Source organism: Cydia fagiglandana, chromosome 13, assembly GCF_963556715.1.
Source record: "Cydia fagiglandana chromosome 13, ilCydFagi1.1, whole genome shotgun sequence".
Taxonomy (NCBI): Eukaryota; Metazoa; Arthropoda; class Insecta; order Lepidoptera; family Tortricidae; genus Cydia; species Cydia fagiglandana.
In genome coordinates this window covers 11,876,372-11,898,816 of record NC_085944.1, presented here as the reverse complement: position 1 = coordinate 11,898,816, position 22,445 = coordinate 11,876,372, and the positions used below count along the sequence as shown (strand labels likewise).

Sequence of the window (22,445 nt, the reverse complement as noted above, 5' to 3'; positions counted from 1 at the left end):
TTATCGCGAAAACACACACAAACAAATAGACAGACGCGGCGGGGGGACTTTATTTTATAAGGTGTACCTAGTGGAGATATGAGTATTACTTTAATATGCATGATCAGATCTTATTAAATTACATTTAAAACTTATAATTAAACACAAGGTTAAGAACGTACTAAATTAAATACATTATTAAACCAGCTAGTAGGGCAGGGCCCAAGCTGCCAGTGGTCAGGGCTAAAGAGAGGAACCGGCAGACTACCCCTGTGCTTTCATTTTCTGTTTCGCTCGGGATTGTGGGTCAATTTTGACAAGCGAAAAAAAGAGTACTATCCGGGTTCCATGTAAATAGTTGTATTCTGGGTGATTATTATTAGAGTTGCCCCGAATAGTGGTTTTGGCCGAATAATGCTAACATTTTGAGTCACAATTATTATGAAAACTGTTCGCCAACAAAGCACAACGTTTGCTAAGATACATTTTGTTGAACAGAATTAATGAATTTAGTTAGAGTCAATCAAATGAGACCCATGATGGCCATGATAAAAATAAAATATTTGCAAATGCTCAAAAAGGGTCTTCGTATTTAACAACTTCCCAAGAATATATTTTAAATATTAAATATACCTAGTTTTGGGTTATTATTATTGAGTAATTTTTCTTTTTAGGTATGTGCAACAGATTTTCGGTATTTGGCCGAATACCGAATATTCGTGGCATCTCTAATTATTATCTCGGCCAGGCGACGCTCTCGATCCAGTCGAGGTAGTGGCTGAGGCGCGTGTAGACGCCAGGCACGGCGGAGCCGCAGCCGCGGCCGAACGACGTGACGCCCACGAGGCGAGTCTGCCCGTCCGGCTCCGTCAGGCTCTGTAGGGGGCCGCCGGAGTCTCCCTGTTCAGAAATACCAGTGGTTAAGTTCTGTCAGTATGCCGACAATATGCGCAATTGCCAAATGTGGTGGGCGTAGGACTCGCTGCATTTCACAAATAATCTCGTTATTTAAATTATAAACTGACGGCAGTTAGATTATAAACTAACCTAACCTAAAGTTCGTTTTTTTAGCATTAGAAATAAGGTAAATAATCTTGATGTGTCTTTTAATTGAAAAACACATTTAAAAAAAAAAGTTACGGCAAATATGTAACATTTATGAATCTAATACGATCAATTATATTCTTCTGCTTTCATAAGTAATAGTTTTTGATTTTTAAAAAGCGTCTTTTATTTTTAATTTTATTTTTATTTTATTATTAAGGTTCACCAACAGTGGCAACAACAACTTATGCACTAAGTAACACACTTGCGTACTATTCAATTATGATTGCGCCACCAATTACAGGCGAACACATCATGCATATTACTTACTCTAAACATTTTAATAATTACTACATATGATGCCTAATAAGTCTAATAACTAAATACATAAAAACTAAACAATAAACCTAAAATCTACAAAATGGAATGTCAAGAGGCACTTCAATCGGGAATCGAAGTAAGTTTCTTTTTAAAACTATACAAGCTGTCATAGTATATATCCAGCTGGGCATTGTGCTTGCTAATTTTATTATACAAGCGCGACATGCGGGGCACCGGTGAGTGGGAACCAAGTTTAGTGCGACAAAAACGCATGCTAAACAGAGGGCAGGGGTAGCGTGGAGTGCGGGTTGGTACTTTAAGCGCGAGCATACTTAGTAGGCTGGGGCAGTCTACTTGGCTGTTGATTATTTTGTATAGGAACGTCATGTCCAGCATTTCTCTCCTACATTCTAGTGATTTCATATGGAAGCGCCTAAGTCTTTCTTTATATGACGTTAGTTTCGGTATTCTGTTTCGGTAAGCCAGGTGTTTGGTAAATCTTTTCTGCACGCGTTCGATTCGGTTGACATGGATTTTGTAAGTAGGCGTCCAGATAATACTGCCATATTCAAGCTTACTTCTGACGAATGAGTTAAATAGCTTTATCAGAGTAGAGTTTTTCTTAAATTCTTTCCCAGCCCTGAGTACAAAGCCCAGCGTCCTGAATGCAGCGTCAATCATGGTGTTAATATGTTTATGAAACCGCAGTTTGCTGTCCACAGTAACGCCGAGATCCCTGATCTCAGTCACTTCCTGCACATGTTGGTTCATGATTTTGTATTTTGTTTGTAACTCGTTCCGCTTCCTATGGAATTTAATATGGTAACATTTTGTGGGATTTAAATGCATTCTATTGAAGGCACACCACTCCACCAAGGACGTTACATCGCTCTGCAATTTTTCAGCATCGGCGGGGTCTCTAATGATTCTCGTGAGTTTTAAATCATCGGCAAACAAGTACACATTAGAAAATTTAAATATGGATGTTACATCGTTGATGAAAATGTTGAAAAACAGAGGGCCCAAGTTCGATCCTTGGGGTACTCCTGAAAATGCTACGAACTCACGAGACTGCGCGCCCTCAATAACCACAGTCGATGGCCTATCCTTCAGGTAAGACCGACACCAGTCATACAATGATTGACATATCCCAAATCGATGCAGCTTATCTAAAAGTATCTGGTGATTAACCTTGTCGAATGCCTTCGAAAAATCCGTATAGACTGCATCGACTTGGCATCCCTTGTCAACCGCTTGAATAAGGTCCTCGATAAAATTGCATAGGTTTGTGTTAGTTGACCTCTGCGGCATAAACCCGTGTTGCAATGGTGATATATAATTTTGCACATGGCTAAAGATATATGGGTACACTACCTGTTCGAAAACCTTGGCAACTGTGGACAGGATAGATATAGGTCGGTAGTTACAGACTAAATTGCGTTTCCCGCTTTTGAATATAGGAACTATTCGAGCTTCTTTCCATTTATCCGGAAATACTCCTGTTCTGAGAGACCAGTTGTACAAGATGGTGAGGGGCTCAGAAAGTGGCTTTGCGCAATTTTTAAGAAATAAAGGCGGTATATTATCGGGACCAGTACCTTTTGATATATCAAGTTTTTTTAAACGGCCTTTAACTTCATCCTGCGAGAGTATTATGTCTGCCATTTCATTACCGGTAGTTAGTATTTTTCTACTTGGATCGTTTCCGTGTTTTTCATATACTGATGAAAAATGATTAGCAAATAAGTTACAAATATCTCTGCGATTATCTGCTTTTGTGTCATTGAGCACCATAACAGGTGGGTACGCGGAACTATTACAACGCATTTTGCTTATGTGTGTCCAGAACATTTTCGGATTTTGGTTTATTTTTTTTTTCTATCTCGCTTATATAGTTTCTGTAGCATTGATTTATTAATTTGTCACAGCTGCTTCGCAAGTATTCAAATTCAAGTTTGTCCAACGGGTTCTTGTATTTCTTGAATTTAACGTGGTATTTGTATTTTCGTTTTAGCATGTGCTTTAAGTTCGCGTTGTACCAGACAGGATAGGAGTTATTGTTACACCTTTTCAAGGGGATGTTTTCACAGATAACATTATGTAGTACTCTATAAAACTTGTCGACAGCCTCATTAGCATTATGACACGTTTTTAATTCATCATCCCACATGATGTCATCCAGGGCCCCAAGTATTAAATCATAATCCGCGTTAAAAAAGTTACGTCTGTATTGAGGTTCCGTTTTAAAATATTCATGATACGGCAAATCTATAATGACATCTAAAGGGGGATGGTAACTATCTACATTTTTGATTGGAGTGGTACTTTTGGTGACCTCAACAATGTCAGAGTCGCACAATAGAAGGTCCAGAATTTTGTCCTTTGAGTTAGTGACACCATTGTACTGCTTCATATTATACGACGAGATGAAGTCAACAATGGTACTCTTTATAATACAGTTGCTATAGTTCTCAGGTATTTTACACACTTCACCATCCGATGCGCTCCATACAATGCCACTAAGATTAAAGTCACCTGCGATAAAGGTATACGTGCTTGGTGTTTCTAGGGCCGTATTCGCTTTGTTAATAAACTTATCCAAGCATATTTTTGTAACAGGAGGGGGTAGATACACGGCGCACAATTTAAGAGTTTCAATTCTCTTGTTGTTATTAAGTTCTACAGTGATCCACAGATCCTCTCCCTCACTTTCCCATTCATGTACCCTCCTAGATACCAATTTACTTGAGACGGCAACCAGCACTCCACCTCCCAACAATTTGGTTTTGCCTATTGCGGAGGTTTCCCGGTCGCGCCTATACACAACATAACTATTATTGAAGATCTCAGAATCAAAAATACTATCGTTAAGCCAAGTCTCCGTGAGTATTATAATGTCATAATTACAGTTTAAAGCCCATTGACGTGCCTCAGGAATGCTTGATCTTAGACCTCTGACATTTTGATAAAAGCAAGTTAAAACCATAGAAAAAGGAATACAAATAAACAAATTGACTACTTAGTTAATAAAGATTCTAGCAAACTAACTTAAGAATACAATAAACGCAGCAGCAGGTCTAGCTTAACTTCTGTAAGTCTGCCAGGCTTTCAATTAAAAGACCTGTCTAGATCGTTTACCTTCTTGCAAGTTCTTTCTAATGTACAAAAATGAACTATAAGTTGTATTATAAACTTAACCTTTTGAACGCCAAACGGCGCATCCATTTGCACTGACGCCACGGGAGTAAAATTTAGTTTTGTGAATAAATAATTCCAACCTAAAAGTGGAATGTTTTTCAGCAGATTTTCATCAAAAAAAACGATCGACATCAAATACCGTCTTTGGCGTCGTTGTCACGATTTTACGTAGACGTCAATTGCCGTATGTGGCGTTCAAAAGGTTAACTTACAGGTGCACAATCTTAGGATGTCACATACATACCTGACATGTGTCCCGCAGGCCGTCGGGGTCGCCAGCGCAGACCTGCGTCTCCGAGATGCCGTTAGGCAACTTGCGCCATTTGGTAGAAGTGTAGGACTCGCTGCATTTAGATCGCGAGACTATGGTCACGTTCGCCTTTAGCAGCGTATTACTGCGCGCGTCCTCTGCACAAATATAACGAAAAATTAGTTTTTGGCAATTATTAAATTTTTGGTACAAGCTTTTATCGCTGACTGTACTTTTCTTTCCATTGGCAACTAAGACTCATCGAGACAATTCTAACAACCCCAAGCACAATTAGTTTGCGTTGTCATTGTATAAAAAAATTCAGCTCAATCGGAAATCGTGAAGTGGGTTAAATTTGGCTTCAAAGACATCACATACTAACAGGGTAAGATAAATATAGTCTGTCAAGCCGGATATGTCAGTAGCAATCTAAAGCAGACTAAAGTATGGAAACAAAGGAGCAATGTACATCGAACAACGATGAAGTGTAAACAAAACAGTTCCACAGATAAAATATAAATGACATGCGATTTTCGAATAATTCAAAATGATTTCAAACGTATTGTTGCTAGCCCGCGATTTTTCAAATTTGCCGCCTTTTTCTACTGACAAGATTTGCTTGACCTACTATTATAAAAGCATGTAATTAGTGGATTGACAATTTTGTGTAGCGGAGTTAAAGGAGAGAGAGTGAGAGGAGTTAGGATTAAGGTTCACACAGGCGCGTTTTCCAGGCGGGGCGTGAGCGTTTTATATGTAAAAGCGGCGCGCCCCGCTCACGAGCCGCCAGCAAAACGTGCCTGTGTGACGGAGCCTTTAGGTAACAACATTTGTAACTAACTTGTAGTGCTGGTAGTGCCCCAGCCCGTGATGGTGAGCGCGGTGGTAGGATCTGTGTCTTTTGTGTAGAGACACGCCGCGTTGAGCGTGGTGTCGAACTGTACCGCTTTCTCTAGCCTGAAAAAATAATATGATCATTTTGGACTTATAGATAGATACTGGTCCGAATTGGCTAGTGGTAGGGGTATAGAAAGCCTTTTAAGGCCTACCCACGAAAAATTGGCGGTTGAATTTGAAATTAATCGAGTAGAAATGGCTCAATAGGTATATCTTTTGGAAATCGAACGAAATAAAAGAATGCAAATCTTACCAGACCTGAGCCTTAGGGCCATTTGCACAATCCCACTAACCTGGACAACATGGTTACCAGTACAATGTGACACTGGGTCAACGGTTTAACCGGTTAACCCCGGGTTAGTGATATGTTGCAAGTCATGCTTAGGAGAATAGAAAAAGTCAGTCTCGATCCCCAGCTTCAAGGGTTCCAAGATGCCCATGCGGTTGTCTCTAAGAGCTCTTTCCCACGACGTGAGTTTTTTGCGGGTACGGTTTTCTGCAGGATCCCGTTTCAGTAGTATACGTGCTACTATAGTAAGGTTCACACGAACATTCTGTTTGCGGGATACTGCACGCATACTACAGAAAACGGGATCCTGCAGAAAACCGTTCCTGCAAAAAGCTGGACGTCAGTGGGAAGGAGCTCTAAAGAGCGGAGTCTCCAAAACAGTGCCAGAGACTGATCCAGTGATCATGCTCGCGTGATTTGTAACCTCTTCCGCAGAAAAATATTATTGGCTGCGCTATTTAGATTCTTTTTTTTAAATGAAAATACGTAAATTTTTTTGCCGAGCACGAAAGCATTTTAATTCTTTATTTTAAATGTTTTAGAGCATGATGAAGGTCTGAAGGATGAAGCACTCACTTCAGAAGCGCCAGATCGTCATACTTGAGGCTGCGCGTGTAGTTGGGATGCTTGTATATCGTCTCGACGCGCACGTCGGTTTCCGAGTTAAACTGCGCATCTCCTAGGTCTATGACTCCCATGCGCACCACAGTTGGCTCTAGCCTGGAAACAGACAAACACATATTATCTTCATAGCCAAAAGAAGTCCACTGCTTGTAGTCGGTTCCCTAACATAAGTAACTATCCACTTTTCTTTTAAATTGACTAAAGACGTTTGCCGTTAACCCGTTGGCCGTCACAGCCCAAGTTTAAAATCACCCTCGAAAATGAAAAGATAAAACATAAAAGCACAAAACACTTCATCCAATAAATTGTAACTGTATTCCTTCGTATACCACAACACATTATTTAAACTTCCAGCACAGTACTCCTGGTGTTGACTTCAGTGAAAATAAAAGTCTCCGCGTTATGTCTCTCTGCACTTCTTTTGCCTCCGTATCACTCCGGGTCTATTTAAGTTTTTAATACTAATATGAGATAACAATGTCACTATGTAATTAAGCACTCTTCTTTATGTTTAACTCGTTTTTTAGCGATAAAGCAGCAGTTTTCCATTTTTAACAACGAAAATAACTCGGAGCTGATGTGCTGACAGCAGCGCCATCTCCCCTCTTCTTTTAAATTAGTATGGCAACTTGGATACTTAAGGGCCCCCCCACATCTAGCGTCTTTCGAGCGTCGGCGTCTGTCGGCGTCTGGTCAGCGCTATGGAAAATGACGTCGCTGCGCAGTTGCGTCGACGTCGGCCATAGAATTGTAGACGCCGACGCTCGAAAGACGCCAGATGTGGCCCCTAAGTATGTATCAATAAGCTACCTGTCGGGCGTGTCCACGCAGTGTGCGGCAGTCAGTACGAAGCGGTTGGAGATGAGAGAACCGCCACAGTCGAATCGGTAGCCGAATTGCCCTTCGAATCCCAAGGCCACCTGTTATAATACGTATGCAATTAATTAGGCAAACAACAACCTGTATCTAAATAATTTACACGCAACTATTTTAAGCATTGGCATATAATATCTAAGGACTGGCCTTACTGGCAATAAGAACGGGGCATGAATGGAGCCAGTACAGTGCGACACCGCTACAACGCGATTGGTTGATGAGTTCGAATCACGCGCGCGATTGGTCGCAAATAGTTGCGTTAGGCTGCACGATTGGCTCGAATTCGTGAGTGACACCGCTGAACTAGTACCATTTTTATAGTTCGTTTTTTTAGCATTAGAAAAAAGGTAAACAATCTTGATGTGTCTTTTAATTGAAAAACGCGTTTTAAAAATAAGTCACGGTAAATATGTAACAATTATGAATCTAATACAATCATTTATATTCTTCTGCTTTCATAAGTAATAGGTTTTGATTTTTAAAAAGCGTTTTTCAATTATAAGACATGTCAAGATCGCTTACCTTCTTGCAAGTTCTTTCTAATGCTAAAAAAAACCAACTATAGTGCCCGTAAGGCCAGTCCTTAATAGATATAATACGTCAATGATTTCAAGCCTCTAGTCTAGTCCATACAAAGTCGTATAATGGCCGTTGTAATATTCAACTCTATTGACAGCTATTAAAGTTCAAATTTAAACAAATATTTTTATGACATGCACTAGAGGGTTAAATTAACACTGAAGCCTTTGATATAGTTAAATTACGATAGATACTTAAGAGTCCATCTGCTACTGCTAAATAATCGTGATTCGTCAATCTATGCGCCCAAAGTTAAAACGGCCGTTTTTGTTTTGAGTTGATAGATCGACGAATCCAGCAACACAATAACTAGTCTGATGTATTCGAAAGGTACTTAAATACAAAATACAGTGCGTAGCGGCCCCCTTTTTTAAATATCTTTCGTTAAATTTAAATAAACACTAGTGCGCTAGTGTGCACGTTAATGGGCTCTTAATCACACGTTTAACCGAAATGCTGAAGATCATTCAAATTGGATTTCTTTACAATAGATAGGAGTAGGAAAACAGTAAATATTTAAACCATATTTGTTTTCCTTTCGACGGTACCAGCACCCTCAGCCAATTTACGGCATTTCAATGAATTCCAATAGATATTTCAAAACCAGATGCGGGTATCCGGGTTTTTCTAGCCCGCAACACATTAATGCATTGTAAATAATGATTACCATATGCGGGAATTCCCCGAGTGAAGACTGCTCGCCGCCGATAATGTGCAGGTCCAATGGCGGTTTGCTAGAAGCGATGATCTTTTGGCATTCTGTAAAAAATAATAATAAAGGTTAGCTGGAAGAGATCCCTTTTAGGGATAAGTTCGCCTTTGTACATAACATTTTTATTTTTGTTTTGTTTTTGTCCATTTTATGTAAACCTGTTTATGTGCAATAAAGTGACATACATACATACATACATACAATATCAACACACTAGAGATGAGCAAAACGCTTCACTGAGATGAAAAGATTGATTCATATGACTAGGAATATTCTAGACCGAGTTTAGAGCAATTATTTCATGCAACCGATGATGCCAAAAATGCGGGGGTGCGCGGGACGAGGTGAGCGAAGTCCTGTGCCGTGATTGGTCCGTTCAAAGACACGGACGTCACACAAAGACACTTTCGACTCGAACATGGAGTAAAATTACCGTATGCGTGGCAGAGGCACAGAATAAATAATAGTACTACCGTATACTTCCTACAAATCCGAAGTTTGACAGCGGTTCAGTGTCGAATCATGCATTCCCTTTCTAATATATGGCACTATCCCTTTCGGCTCTTTAGGGTTGTCAAAATTCAAGTGATTATCTTATCTGTGGTCGTGCATGTACAAGGAGCTCAAATCGTGCCAACCCTAATAATTGCTCGGAACAATGCCGAGCCGAACGGAGCCGAGTTCGACCGAAGTCAGGAGCGTCTCCCCACTGCTTGAAGTCGCGCCTGATGTATGGAGTCGCGCGCGAGAACGCAACTCATGCTAGCAGGTCATCAACATCAACATAATTAAATAGCTCTGGTTACAAGCATCACCCTTATTACTTAGGCAATAGAGTTCAAAGTAGAATATCACAGAAATCAATAATTACTATGAAACGGAAAGTTTATTGAATTGATATTATTAATGTTTAATGGGTTGGGTCGTACCTTAATGTCACATCAAGAAGCTTGATAAGAGACAATTAATTAAAAATTAAAAAGTCAGTCAAAAGGAGCCGGTTTAAGCAATGATTAGGCACAGTCGCCATCAAATATATCGGAGCGGCCAAGGAGTTCACAAATATCTGAACAACCGCCCCTCTATTATCAAGACGCTAAAATGTGCATGTTCTCAGATATACATTTAAGTACCTATGAATACGTGGTGAGTCAAATGCTTAGCTTAGCTTCTTTCTTACCTACTTCCGCGATTCTTTTGGTTGGACGCGTGTTACCTACAAATTTAAATAAGAAGTTAATATTCATGTTTCATCATATTATAACATAAAATTAAATGGTAATTAAATACTGTTTACCGTTATTATCGTCAACTCTACGCGTTGATTCTGTCGTCTCACCTGTAACATCAATAAAAACATTCTGATATTAATCCCTACTTCACATCACAATATAGTAACTCTGTTTGGTTGTCTATTACCTCTTCACACTTAAACTGCTGAACCAATTTAGATGAAATTTTGTATGTAGATAGTTTGAGACCCCAGGAAGGACATTAGGATAGTTTTTATCAATCATCATCATTTCCATAATAATAATATGAATAGCAAGATTAGGTATATTGCTACATAAAGTACAGTCGAAAGTTTTAATTTAGGACCCATTTTGTACCTTGTCACAATTGTATAAGATCTCTAGCAACTCTCATATTGATTGTCACTGTGACAAGGTAGGAAATTGCTTTCGACCGTACATGATGTATACTTGCCAAGTAAATGTATATATTTCCACTGTAAATGTATGGAGATAAAGGACGGCTTAAATTTTCTATGACAAGAAGTCTTCATATCAGTGTTTTGTTTTTTTTTTTTTAGTTCAGCGGTCGGCAACCTTTTAGCAGCCAAGGGCCACATAGCAGTTAACGAAATGGACGCGGGCCGCATTTTGTTAATATTTATGAGTTTATCAGACATTGTCATTTGTCAATATTACATACAACATAGCCAGGGAGGCTCGCGGGCCGCAAGTGAGAGGTTCGCGGGCCGCTGGTTGCCGACCGCTGTTTAGTTGATTAAGTAATGAAATCATACCAAATTTCACGTTTGTGCTGGGACAGCACATAACTTCTGTAACTCCTTCGAAGCCACATCTTGCAAATGAGTGATAGTTCTTGTCTTTTATTTGACTGAAAAGTAAACAATTAATTATTATAGAGTCATCACAGGCCTTTCCGTCTATTGCAGACAATTTATGTATTGCTTTTAAGACTGTGTTGGTTTGGTGACTGTGAAGGCCAATGCGTGAGCGGCACAACCTGCCACAGTTTTGGCAGAGTAAGCTCATGCCACCTGAGGTTCCAGTTCCGGTTTGCTTACTGCAACACCTTCTGCTATCAACTATCTAAAGTATTAAACCAGGCTTGGTTGCATAGCTTTTACCCTGCCACAACATGCTTGCGCCATCCATCATGGTCTTCAGCTAAGGTTTCCCAGACATGGAAACCATGGAGGGCATGGATTATAAAGAGTAATAAAATCATATATCCCAGGATTCTAGTTTTGAAATGTATATTGTATACTGCATTGATTTAATATAATATCTTTGTTTGTAATACTATTTTTATTCATTTAAAAAAATTGCCGTAGATTTTGTTATAAGGCAAAGTATGCCAAAAGTGGTTTGATGTGTTTTTTTATAATTTAATATTCTATTGAACATATTTTTTCTTATTGTGCTATCATTCATTATTGTTGCTACTCTAGAACTGTTGATTAAATTGAATATTCAATGAATAGACACAATACAAAGAATGCTACAAAGTAAATCAAAGTAAAAACACATCATTAGAATGGATATATCTTGCCTTAACCTTGTGGAGCCTAATGAGTGTTGACATCATGTTTAAAAAAATTTTCATGAGGAAAATAATATTTCAATGTGTGTAATCATGTTCTAGAATTATGATCAAGACTTCACAGAACAGAACAGTTTCACCTTGCAAGCACCAAAAACATAACAAACATGTACCTACTGATATGGGTGTTTATGACTACTTTGATAGTGTTATCTTTAATGTTTGTGTTGACCTGACCTTAAGGCCACTTTACAATTGGTGACGAGAGTGCACACTCCATCCTCCACATCTTCACTAGGAGTGCAACTGTCCCCGACTGTAATAAAAAAACCTTTATTTATTTAAACTTAATTGATACAAAATTGTACAATTCGCGGACTTAATGCCCGGAGGTATAATAACTATATTATTGTCCCACTTTCTTTTTTAATCTTATTTAATTTATATTGTAAATTGACTTGTACTAATAATAATAGGCGTAGTCTATGCTGTTAGGCGTAGTCTATGCTGTTATGCTTTTAAATAAATAAGTCACAATTATCAAATCAACACTATATCAGTGAGCATGTTAACTCTACATAACAAACCATAATAAAATAAATTAAACAGTCATGTCTTACCTTCTCCTGCCGTAATAATATGAACTAACAAAATCATGAACAGGAAACAACACTTCGAAAACATCTTGATTGAGATTTCTAATGATTCTATTGAGAATCCTTTTAATACGATCACACTATTTCACAGTCAAAATTAAGTATGCACATATCTGCAACAAAACACGGAATAAATTTTAATGTAAATAATAATATATTTCGATTTTCCTCATTCCATGTGACCTATAACATAATGATATCAAAATACGTTGTACTTAAACCGGTTCTTAGTAATATAGACAACAGACAGGTTAAATGCAATAAAAAATAAAACGGTATAACAATAGTCAAATCTTAATGGACTGCGACTATCTTTGTATGCTTTTAGATTATATACTAGACTATATTTCATTTTATAATGCGATTTGAATTAAATATTATCTACTCTTTGAATTAAACTGTAGCCTTTACCTGTTGACTCCAACAAAATTTAAAGTTGAATGACATATGACATTTATATATTGACACTACCGGCCAAAGAGTAAAGTAAGTATAATAGGTACCGGCAGTACTGGCAAGGCAAAAGGCAAAATCCATATGACCATAGACTATAATTTTTTTTCGCTGCTAGACTACACGAAAATTTGAGACAAAGCTAACTGGCCAACATTGCGAAACAACTGTCAACTGCGTTTTCTCTTATGATGGCAGTGTTCCTAATGTTGGTATACTACTTTTTATTTCAATTGTTTTGCGCATTGGATGACAGGAAGGTAACCTCTCAGTATGCCTATCGAAGCTTTATCTGTTCCGTGTCCTTGTGAAACTTCATGAGTAAAAGAGATAGGAAATAAGAAAGAGTAGAACAGAGATAATAGTATTTTAATGAAACGAAAATAATCTCAAGTCCGTTCAGCCAGTCCGCGGCTGCACTGTCTGTCATTCGTTCAATCAGGGCGCTTGTCTGTAGTCTTATTATTACATATTATTCAATACCTAGTAAATACCACTTTGTGTTGATAAAATGGTTTTCTTAACGTGTTTCTGTGCCATTGGATTGAAAGTGATGTGAGCAAGATACTATGTTGACAATCAATCGGTGATTACTGTTCGGGATAACACATTGCGTTCTAACATTAATATGGTATAAAAATGTGTGCATAGTGCAGTGTCTAATGCAATGAGTTCGTCTGACGGAGCGGGCACGCGACTCGGCATGCAGGCGGCTATATCAGGTCAGATAGGTATCGGGAGTCCGGAGTTCGGGATGGCCGTGAGCGTGCCGCCGCCGCAGATGGCCTTCGACTTGCACGCCGTCAGCTGCGGCGACTCCTCCTCGGAGTCGCGCTCGCCGGACCTGCCGCCGGCCAAGGCGAGCGATCGCGAGTCGCGCATCATAGCGGAGAAGCAGCGCCGGAGCCAATACAACTCCCAAATACAAGTGATGACGTCCTTGTTGACGGACATCGTGCACTCGCAGCGCAAGGTGGACAAGACGAGCGTGCTGCGCCTCGCCGCCAATAAGCTGCGTAACGAACATGTGTTCGGCGATACTATTACCTGCGGCCATGTCGAAACTTGGTCTCCCGCTTTCCTAAAATTTTTTGATCTCCTCGGCGGCTTCATGATATCAGTCACGTGCCGCGGCCGTATTTTTAACGTCTCACCTAACGTACAAGAGAAATTAGGCTATTGTCATGTAGACCTGTTGGGCCAGGATATTTACAATTATATACATCCTGAAGATACAGCCATTCTACGTCAGCACATCTATCCTCCTGAACTTCAGAAGGGTTGTGACAACTCATTCATAGAGCAACGCCATAATTTCACAATTCGGATAGTAAGGGCAGGCGCTAGGTCCGATCCACCCAGGTATGAGCGGTGCCGACTAGATGGTACACTCAGACGTGCGGACAGAGCCACAGCAGTGGGGGTCCAGGATGAACAGATTATTAGAAGGCAAAGAGTCAGGCACAACCGCACTTTCTCATCGAGTGGAAATGATTTTGTATTTATTGGCATGGTACATGTCGTGACAAACAACATGCCACCTCGCATCATGTTGCCCACAGCATACTCGGAATACTGGACCAGGCACCTGATAGATGGGCGCATAGTGCAATGTGATCAGAGCATATCCTTGGTGGCTGGGTACTTGACGGAGGAAGTTACAGGCACATCTGCCTTCTTTTTCATGCACAAAGATGATGTGCGATGGGTAATTTGTGTTCTGCGACAGATGTATGATCAAAGTCGGGAATTTGGTGAGTCCTATTACAGACTGATGTCTCGCACAGGCCAATTCATATACATGAGAACTAGAGGTTTTTTAGAAATTGACAGGGACACAAAGAAAGTACAAAGCTTTGTATGCGTTAACAGTGTAATAGGGGATGACTATGGTCGTAGAATGATGGAGGAGATGAAACGAAAGTACTCTGTGATAGTGGATATGAGCCAGGAGCAAAATGAAAAGGTCACAGTTGGTGATGATGCACCAGTGGAGCACCCAAAAAAGCTAGAGCGTATTGTTATGCACTTAGTAGAACCTTCTGCAATTGAAGGCTCAGAGGAGCTAAAGTTGGTGCCTCCTTCAAAGGAGAACATTATTTCTGCCATTAAGAATAGTGAAAAGATAGTTGAAGAGACAGGTGTGAGGTTTGACTGTCGGAAACGGAAAATAAACTCTTTCCAAAGTGATCAAAGTGATGCTTTAAAAAGGCACAGTGGACTTATGGAATAATCTGATCTGTTTACAGACATTCACAGATGTAAGTTAACTATTTAGGGACATTCCTTGTGGGGATGATGACCAATGTTAAAGATTGACGTTTTTTGGCAGCAATTTGATCCTCTAGTTTTTTTTTTAATTTAAGTTTGGTCTCTGACATAACTGATCTCAGAGCAATCAAAAAGCGTTAATATAGTTGTTTTCAAATTCATATTAATATTTTTTATAAATTTTTATTTAACTTGATATTTTTCTTTGACTGGCTGAAATTGAATATTTTAGTAATTATGAAGGATTGAAGGTACTGGAACTAGATATTATTAATAAGCTTTCTATGTAATTTTATACATAAATGGGATAGTTAAGTTAAAAATGTAGATATTAAGAAAATCAATTATATGTGGCATTCAATAATGAGTTTTTGAAATGAACCTTATTTGTATAGAGCAAGGTTGTTATTGCAACTGAATTGAGTGAGATTTGAACTAGTGATGGTTTCACTCAAATTGTAGAAGCATGTACCTATCTACTGTTGTACCTATTGGCATATAATATTGATATGTTAATCCTTAAGCCAATAGTAAATATAGGTAATCTAAGTAGAGGCAATGTCAGGGTTGATTTTTATTTTGTCGTTTTTTTCCCTTAGATTTGGATAAAAATTTGCCGGTTTTTGAAAAGCTCCTCATTCCAGGCGGGATAAATACGAAATACTTGTGTCATATAATCAAAAAACTGTATATAATTTTCCCTTGAGTTACGAAAATACCATAGTTTTTCGTAACTTAGTTTTTTAAGACTTTTTAGGGCATATGGTGAAATAACGCGTAGGTACAGAATAGGAAACTATCTATTCACGAAATTTCATGGAAGTTTGTCGAAAACCAAAATTCACCAAATAAAAACCAGCCCATCAAAGATATGCCTACATTTTTGCCATATCATTATAACAATGCAATAAATGTCAAAGTGTAAACTTATCTTTGATATCAACTTGCCTACTCTTGTTCCATTAACAGCACATCATTTTATGGCGAGAGTTGACCAATACCTACACATGGCCATTGTTATGATTTACATAGTACAACCACACTTCTACATAATGAATATTACTATTCACTATCAATAGTAATATAGGTACTTAGTTAGGTGTGTCTGAAACGCAATGATCTAACGTTTATCAGTTTCCCGTTCAGTTAATTTTAATGTTATTTAATAAAAGCTCTGCAAATATCAATTTTATTTTATTTTTGAATTTGTGCCAAATGTTATTGCATAATGATTAGTAGAATAGATATGGGATATAAATAAATTTATAGGTAACTTATGACGCAGGTCTTTACTTATCTTTCGCCGAATGTATCTACGTATACCTACAGTCAGCAGCAAAAGTTGCTTGTGGGTGAGGTGTTAAAAATGATTTTGACGTGGCTTTATTTTTAGGAGAATAAGAGCGTGTCAAGGTAATTTTGAACACCTCGACGGCTTAGTAACTTTTGCTGCTGACTGTACCTAAACTACTGCTATTAAAACTTGATACCTAAATACTAAATATGCTAGCATATTTGTTCAGAACTGAATTATTAATTTCTCTAACAGTAATTAACAATTCTTCAAGAGATTTAACATCGAGTCAAGTGATTCGATGTACTGTACAATCATTTATTCTGCACATAAGTATGTGCAGAATAAAATGTACAGTAAAATGAACAACAAATGATTTTGTACAATTTGTATTGAAATCCGTCATATATTACATTTTGCCGATTTAAATAATTGTAAGCGCTGTAAGTTGTTGAGTTTTTTTCATGTAAAAACTAATTTCATGAGTTTCATGACTGCTGTAAAAAATAATTAATTACTTATTGTCAACTAGCCTATTTAGGCCAAAAATATGTGCAGTTTTATGATCTTATTTTATGATTGTGCAGAGATTTAGCTGAATTTGTCTTTCTGTACCTGAAAATTTCGGACACGGAAGAATTTAGATCCCAATTTGGAAACCTGCCATAAATATGTCATGTCGAGGGCTGCTCATGCCGATGTAACTGACAATCCACAGGGGCGTATTTACCCTAGGGCCATCCGGGCCATGGCCCGGTACGCCAATCCGCCACGGGCGGCGTATGCCGCCCCTGGCGTCTTGCTTTTTGTTATTCTTCCTTGACTTTTGGGGCGGCAAACTTATTGCCAAGGCGCCAAATTTCAAATTACGCCCCTGCAATCTATGTATCTTAATTGTGTTAATTAATTGTTGACAATCCATGTAATTTAATGTATCTTAATTGCTCAAGCTTGGTGTCATTACTTTTCGGGAACAGAAGATACGGCTATGTTATATGACAAATTGTTTGGTATCGTTTACAAATTAGAGGCTGAAAATCAGTCGACCTCCATTGATCTGTTTTTTTAATTTCTTCCAACACCTATAAAGGGCCTATTCCGTTTTCATACACAACAAGAGGTAGTCTATGGTATCATTGGTATCCCAGGGAGTTTTTAGGCTAGTAGAGATAATATTGAGGGGGTAATTCTAGGTACAGAAACGGTGGCCTAAATCGTTATTCCAACGAAGTATTTATTGGTGTTTTACTTCATAAAACACGATAATACCTATAAGTGTTTATTAATGCACATTGCACGTAGATGGATTCACGACGCTTAGTTCATTGACCTTATAAACATGGTAGTGTATACGTAGAGATCAGCTTTGAATAATAAGATTGTTTCAAACCGTTTTTTAATGCTAGACCATTTAGGTATACTGGCAGGTATTTTTTGTACGCAACGGGTAGTAAAACTTGTGGTCTACGCTAGACAACGTTAAATTTGTGGTTTTGTGGGGCCCACTCATCGTTTTTTTTTGTGTGAGACTGGTAGAGCAAAGCTCTAGGCGATTTACGTTTTGATTCAGTAGAGTAGATAATGTCAATAAATTAAAGTGACAAATTTAACACCTAAGTTCCAAGTTGGAAAGCTTGAAATTTTTGCTACATTTGGGATTCTTTCTCATTATCTTGGGGCTTTTTTTCCCCTTTTTTGGCCCGGCATTTGGCCCGATGTGAGGACGGATTGGGGTTAATATCTGGGAACAATAAAATTGTCGCTTAGTTCCCTCAATACGCCACCTTTGATTTAAAAATCGATTCTGATGATTTAAATGGAATACAATTGACGGCTTTAGTAGGTACCCCTGAAAATGGGAGTAGGTACTTAAGGCAACTTAGGGCTTGCGTTAGGGGTAATCTTATCCTTTGGACTGTTAGATATCAGAAGTATGGCGAATTTATAGCAACGATGTCAGGGTCACTTAACGATTAGGAACTAATGTATCGACCTGTGCTTTTAATAATACACTTAGTGATTAATACATATAAAAAGGTTGGTTTACAAATTATGAATGCTGTCATATCTTGGGTACAAGAAAGTCAAAAAAAGAGAAAATAAATAATGTGGCATTTTCCAGATACAAGGCATCTCTTTCTCGGTTGTTAATCGTCACACATAGCCTTTAATTAAAGAAATAGCGATTTAACCACAAACGTTTTTAAAACATGACGCTATTACTCAGTAATCGTTTGACTTGACATCCGACAAAATGGTATCTTGAGGCAAAGATCAACACAAGTAAATAAGTATGTATAGATATGGTGCTGGTGGTTTAATTAACTGTCACCCGGAAATAATAGCAGCTGTATTCCCAATTTAAACAGTGATTATTAATTCATACCTAGTTCTCGTTACCACTTAAAACTTTTTGAGTCTCACCTCTACTACCAACTCTACCTTTTATGTAAGTTGTGAGAGTATATGGACCTTATTGGAAGAGATGGGTTCGGGCGAGTTTGATTTGGAATCAATAATTATTTTAAAGTGGAGTCTGCCATTTTGATATATATAAGAGTTCACAAAGTCCTAAACTCTATTAAATACCTATATACAGATGTCTTGATGAACTACTAACTTGAAACACTGTTCGTATGTTCCTTTTTTGGTGTGCAGTTGTGGTCTACTACATCCACCTAAATATGTAACTTAGTACAATTTTAACGTTTACAGTAAGTGAAAGAGAACACTGGTTTAAGTGACATTATAAAGAAATTCTGAATCTAGTTTACTTACCCAACCCGAATATTTACATATAGATACATTGTTATAATCAGTGATCGTACATTTTCCAGCATTTTTGGCGCAGCGGAGTGGTGTTAACGGAATTGGTATACCTAAATAATTTCAATCCTAATGATTAATTAGCGTTAATTACGTTAATTTTAACCTTAATTTACCATTTCAGTTCAAATTATCTATACCAATTCCGTTAACACCACAGAAGCTCCAAAAATGCTGGAAAATGTACGATCATTGGTTATAATGGGTCTGCTGTTTGCAACTGGTCTGATTGAAAAAAAAAAATGTTTAATACTGCATGTACACTAAGAATAGTTGTTTGCTCGATTTAACGTATTAGGCATAACTGGTGCAATCAATTAAATTGTATTTGTATGTATTTAAATGAGACAGAAATGATAAATATGAACGTTACATAAGTATGTGCACTTCTAATGTGAAATAATACAAATAAGTGTTGGTCTGTATGTAAAAGTAGTAAGTCCAGATTTGTTGTTTACAGTGTTGAATCAATGTGTACCTGTACCGTTTACTGACTGTTTCATATTGACTCATAAGATATGTATAAAAATAAATAAAGTACAATTTAAGGCAATAGGTAGCATACATAATTTTTCGCCTCACCAGCTTATAAAGGCTCTCTTTTTTCTTCAAAAACTGATGAAAAACTTGCCTTAATCCACAAGAGTGGCAAAGTTTCGAGTTGTTTCTTCATTTTCGCTAGTAGATATACCTCATAAGTGATGATTTTGAATAATACATGTTTAATAACGATGGTTGCTTCGTTGGTTGATATAAAATGATTTACAGTTAATATTTTCCTCGCGTTGGTGTGGTGAAAAATTTTGTGTTTCCCTCGGGAGCAATGTTTGTTTAACCCTCGGGCTTTGAACCTCGAAATTTTCAAGATTCTACTTCTCGAAACATCTTACAAATTTTGGAATCTTTCGCTTGCTCCGGTATAAATATTAGCACGAGGGGTTAAATAACATCCTTGTCCCCTTGTAAAACAATTATGGCACCTTATTAAAAACTAAAAAGTTATCTATAGAGTGGTACCTACTGTTTGTCTTAAGAACGACATTTAATGTCATTACATAAATTGTCATAAAGCGAATGGTGAAGTAGCGAGGATTTATGATACCTACTCTACAATTTAACAAACTCCGTCCAGGCGTGAACCGAAAATCTACATTTGTTGTCAAAGTTAGCAGATCTAAATTAAGATACCTACTGAGCTGTGGCGACTTGTTGGCGTAGCGTTAGAGATCTGGGCTCATTAACCTTTTGAGACTGGTTGTTTACAGTTTGCTCTTTTTCCTAAGCGTTTGCCAATCTCTTCCTTTTAGGCTATCTTCGGACAGTCGCTGCAACTTGTAGATACATATTGATTAAATTACAAGTTTTAAAAATAGAGATCTATACTGATTGTGTAGTTTTTATACTTATCAGGTGATATAATTGCCGTTCATATGTACGATCCGCTTGCATACAATGTACTCTTATCATTGATACCCGACTGAATGATCAAGTCTCGATCGAGCACTACTTGACGGATACGTGTTATGTAGGTTGGTAGCTGTTATGTTAGTAGGGTTCAATAATGTTACGGCTACTTTTGTTTAAGGCCGTATGACGGATGTTTACAAAGAAATGGGACCTTAGAGGTATAAGAGAGCCAACATAAAATGCGGGCCCTGTTGTTGTGTACTACAAATATTAAATGTACTAAACTCTGTTTAGATTTCACAGATATTAGGTATTTAAGTAAATGACGAGAATGAATTTACCTTCTTCAACCTTACTTACTAAAATTTACTCGTAAACCAGTGGTTTTTAAACGGTAGTCCTCGGGCACTGGCAATCTACGGAAGCACCTGAAGTGGTACCTACCCAAATGTATAATCAGAACAACTATTAGCTGGCTGACTTTGTCGAGTGGCTCTTAGAGCCAAAAGGTTAAGGAAAGGTGTCATTTCCGTATCTTTGAATTGTAAACGGAGTTTAGGTATTAGGAATATGTAAGTACTAGAATTGGCACGGTAACTATATGTAATATAAAACTTATAAAACGCCGATGATGCATCTGCTCAAGTGTTAAATGTTGTTTATGATATGTGTATGTAGTTATTAATAGATAGTGTTGTTAGGAGTAGTTAATAAATGGGCATTTTCATGGGTTGTGACACGAATATGTGAAGCCATTTATACATTCTAGTACACCGTGTCACTAGTTATGTCAGCTACATTTTACGGATGTGAAAACTCGGATTTTCCTTGTCATAAAAGGAGACAAGCAACATACTCGAAATAGATTAATAATACAGGACGTGGGCGTAATTATACCTATAGTACAATGTAAGTGGAAGTGTTAAGGCCATGCCCACTGTCTACCTATACTTGCTACTTCACAACAATAGACGATGAAATAACCTAAACTCTTTTTAGACGAATTGATTGATGCCATTAGTATTTGTTGCAGCTACTTATAGACACTATCAAACATGCTCAACAAATATTATGTCGTACTATCAATTGTGCGTGTAGGACGCATGTTGCTACGTGTTGATAAGATGATAAGTTGATAACGTGGGCCATTAAAGAGTTTCATTTCATTGAATAGAAATAATAACTTGTCTGTCGGGGTACCAACCCTATTAAATAGAATAGCGAAGTACCTTATGTTTGGATAATGATCCGCTCATTTGTATAAGATCTATTACAAAATATTTGCAAAAGTGTATCAATCATTAATCCTTTGTACGTAACCTGCAGTCAGGGCCTCACCAATTATCTTGTAATTAAAAACGAAATGAACTTTGAAGTCAAGGGGACTATTCTGAAGTTTGCTTACTCCACAAGTCCACATGTTATTCTTTGCGATAGTTACGTGTTTTACACTGGATACATTTGATGTATCAACCCTATGTCAGTCGTCAAGCAACGCAAGTGCACATTCGAGTGTAAGAGTGACATTCCATTTCCAACTGCAGCTGCAATACTGTTCATTTTACTATGGAAACGCGTCGCTGTCATTGTCAATTTCCATAGAAAATGAACAGTATTGCAGCTGCAGTTGGAAATGGAATGTCACCTTTAATCGTATTTCAATGTGATGTGGATAGATGTAATTCCTTACTACCGTAATCCTCAATGTATTCATTGTTGTCAACCAACAAATCCACAATCCACAAACTCCTACGTCTAGAAAAGAGAATAGTGTCTCAAAGTTGTTGTGGCAAATAATTGTACATACATTGACATTTAATGTAATAAAATAAAATTGATATGATTGAAAATCTACTCTTTTATTATATGTTACTTAGGCCCACTTGCACCATCCCACTAACCCGAGGTTAAGCGGTTAAACCGTTAAACTAGTGTCAAATTGTACTGGTAACCATGGCAACTCCGGGTTAACCGGT

General features: G+C 37.9%; 2 protein-coding genes across 2 annotated transcripts; one reads left to right on the top strand and one right to left on the bottom strand.

The window, feature by feature from the left end:
* Window positions 1-662: 662 nt before the first annotated feature.
* Window positions 663-12,663, bottom strand: LOC134670266 (serine protease persephone-like). Its single transcript, XM_063528012.1, has 12 exons — window positions 12,630-12,663; window positions 12,183-12,331; window positions 11,800-11,878; window positions 10,799-10,893; window positions 10,067-10,108; window positions 9,950-9,985; window positions 8,725-8,816; window positions 7,413-7,522; window positions 6,555-6,698; window positions 5,634-5,749; window positions 4,787-4,950; window positions 663-879 (listed from the first exon to the last, which is right to left on the bottom strand). The coding sequence occupies exons 2-12, from the start codon at window positions 12,244-12,246 to the stop codon at window positions 715-717; spliced, it is 1,107 nt and encodes a 368-aa protein (XP_063384082.1). The 5' UTR covers window positions 12,247-12,331; window positions 12,630-12,663; the 3' UTR covers window positions 663-714.
* A 405-nt stretch (window positions 12,664-13,068) lies between these two features.
* On the top strand, window positions 13,069-22,319 carry LOC134670249 (basic helix-loop-helix ARNT-like protein 2). Its single transcript, XM_063527977.1, has one exon. It carries the CDS (start codon window positions 13,339-13,341, stop codon window positions 14,902-14,904), a length of 1,566 nt encoding a protein of 521 aa, XP_063384047.1. The 5' UTR covers window positions 13,069-13,338; the 3' UTR covers window positions 14,905-22,319.
* The last annotated feature ends 126 nt before the right edge of the window (window positions 22,320-22,445 follow it).

What these genes read in the sequence shown, in the direction of transcription:
- LOC134670266 (XM_063528012.1), bottom strand. Translation starts at nt 12,246, where the DNA reads ATGTTTTCGAAGTGTTGTTTCCTGTTCATGATTTTGTTAGTTCATATT. An exon ending in CAGCACAAACGTGAAATTTG is followed by an intron (nt 10,109 to 10,798) that starts GTATGATTTCAT and finishes TTGATGTTACAG; the next exon opens with GTGAGACGACAGAATCAACG. An exon ending in GACGATCTGGCGCTTCTGAA is followed by an intron (nt 5,750 to 6,554) that starts GTGAGTGCTTCA and finishes TTATTTTTTCAG; the next exon opens with GCTAGAGAAAGCGGTACAGT.
- LOC134670249 (XM_063527977.1), top strand. Translation starts at nt 13,339, where the DNA reads ATGAGTTCGTCTGACGGAGCGGGCACGCGACTCGGCATGCAGGCGGCT.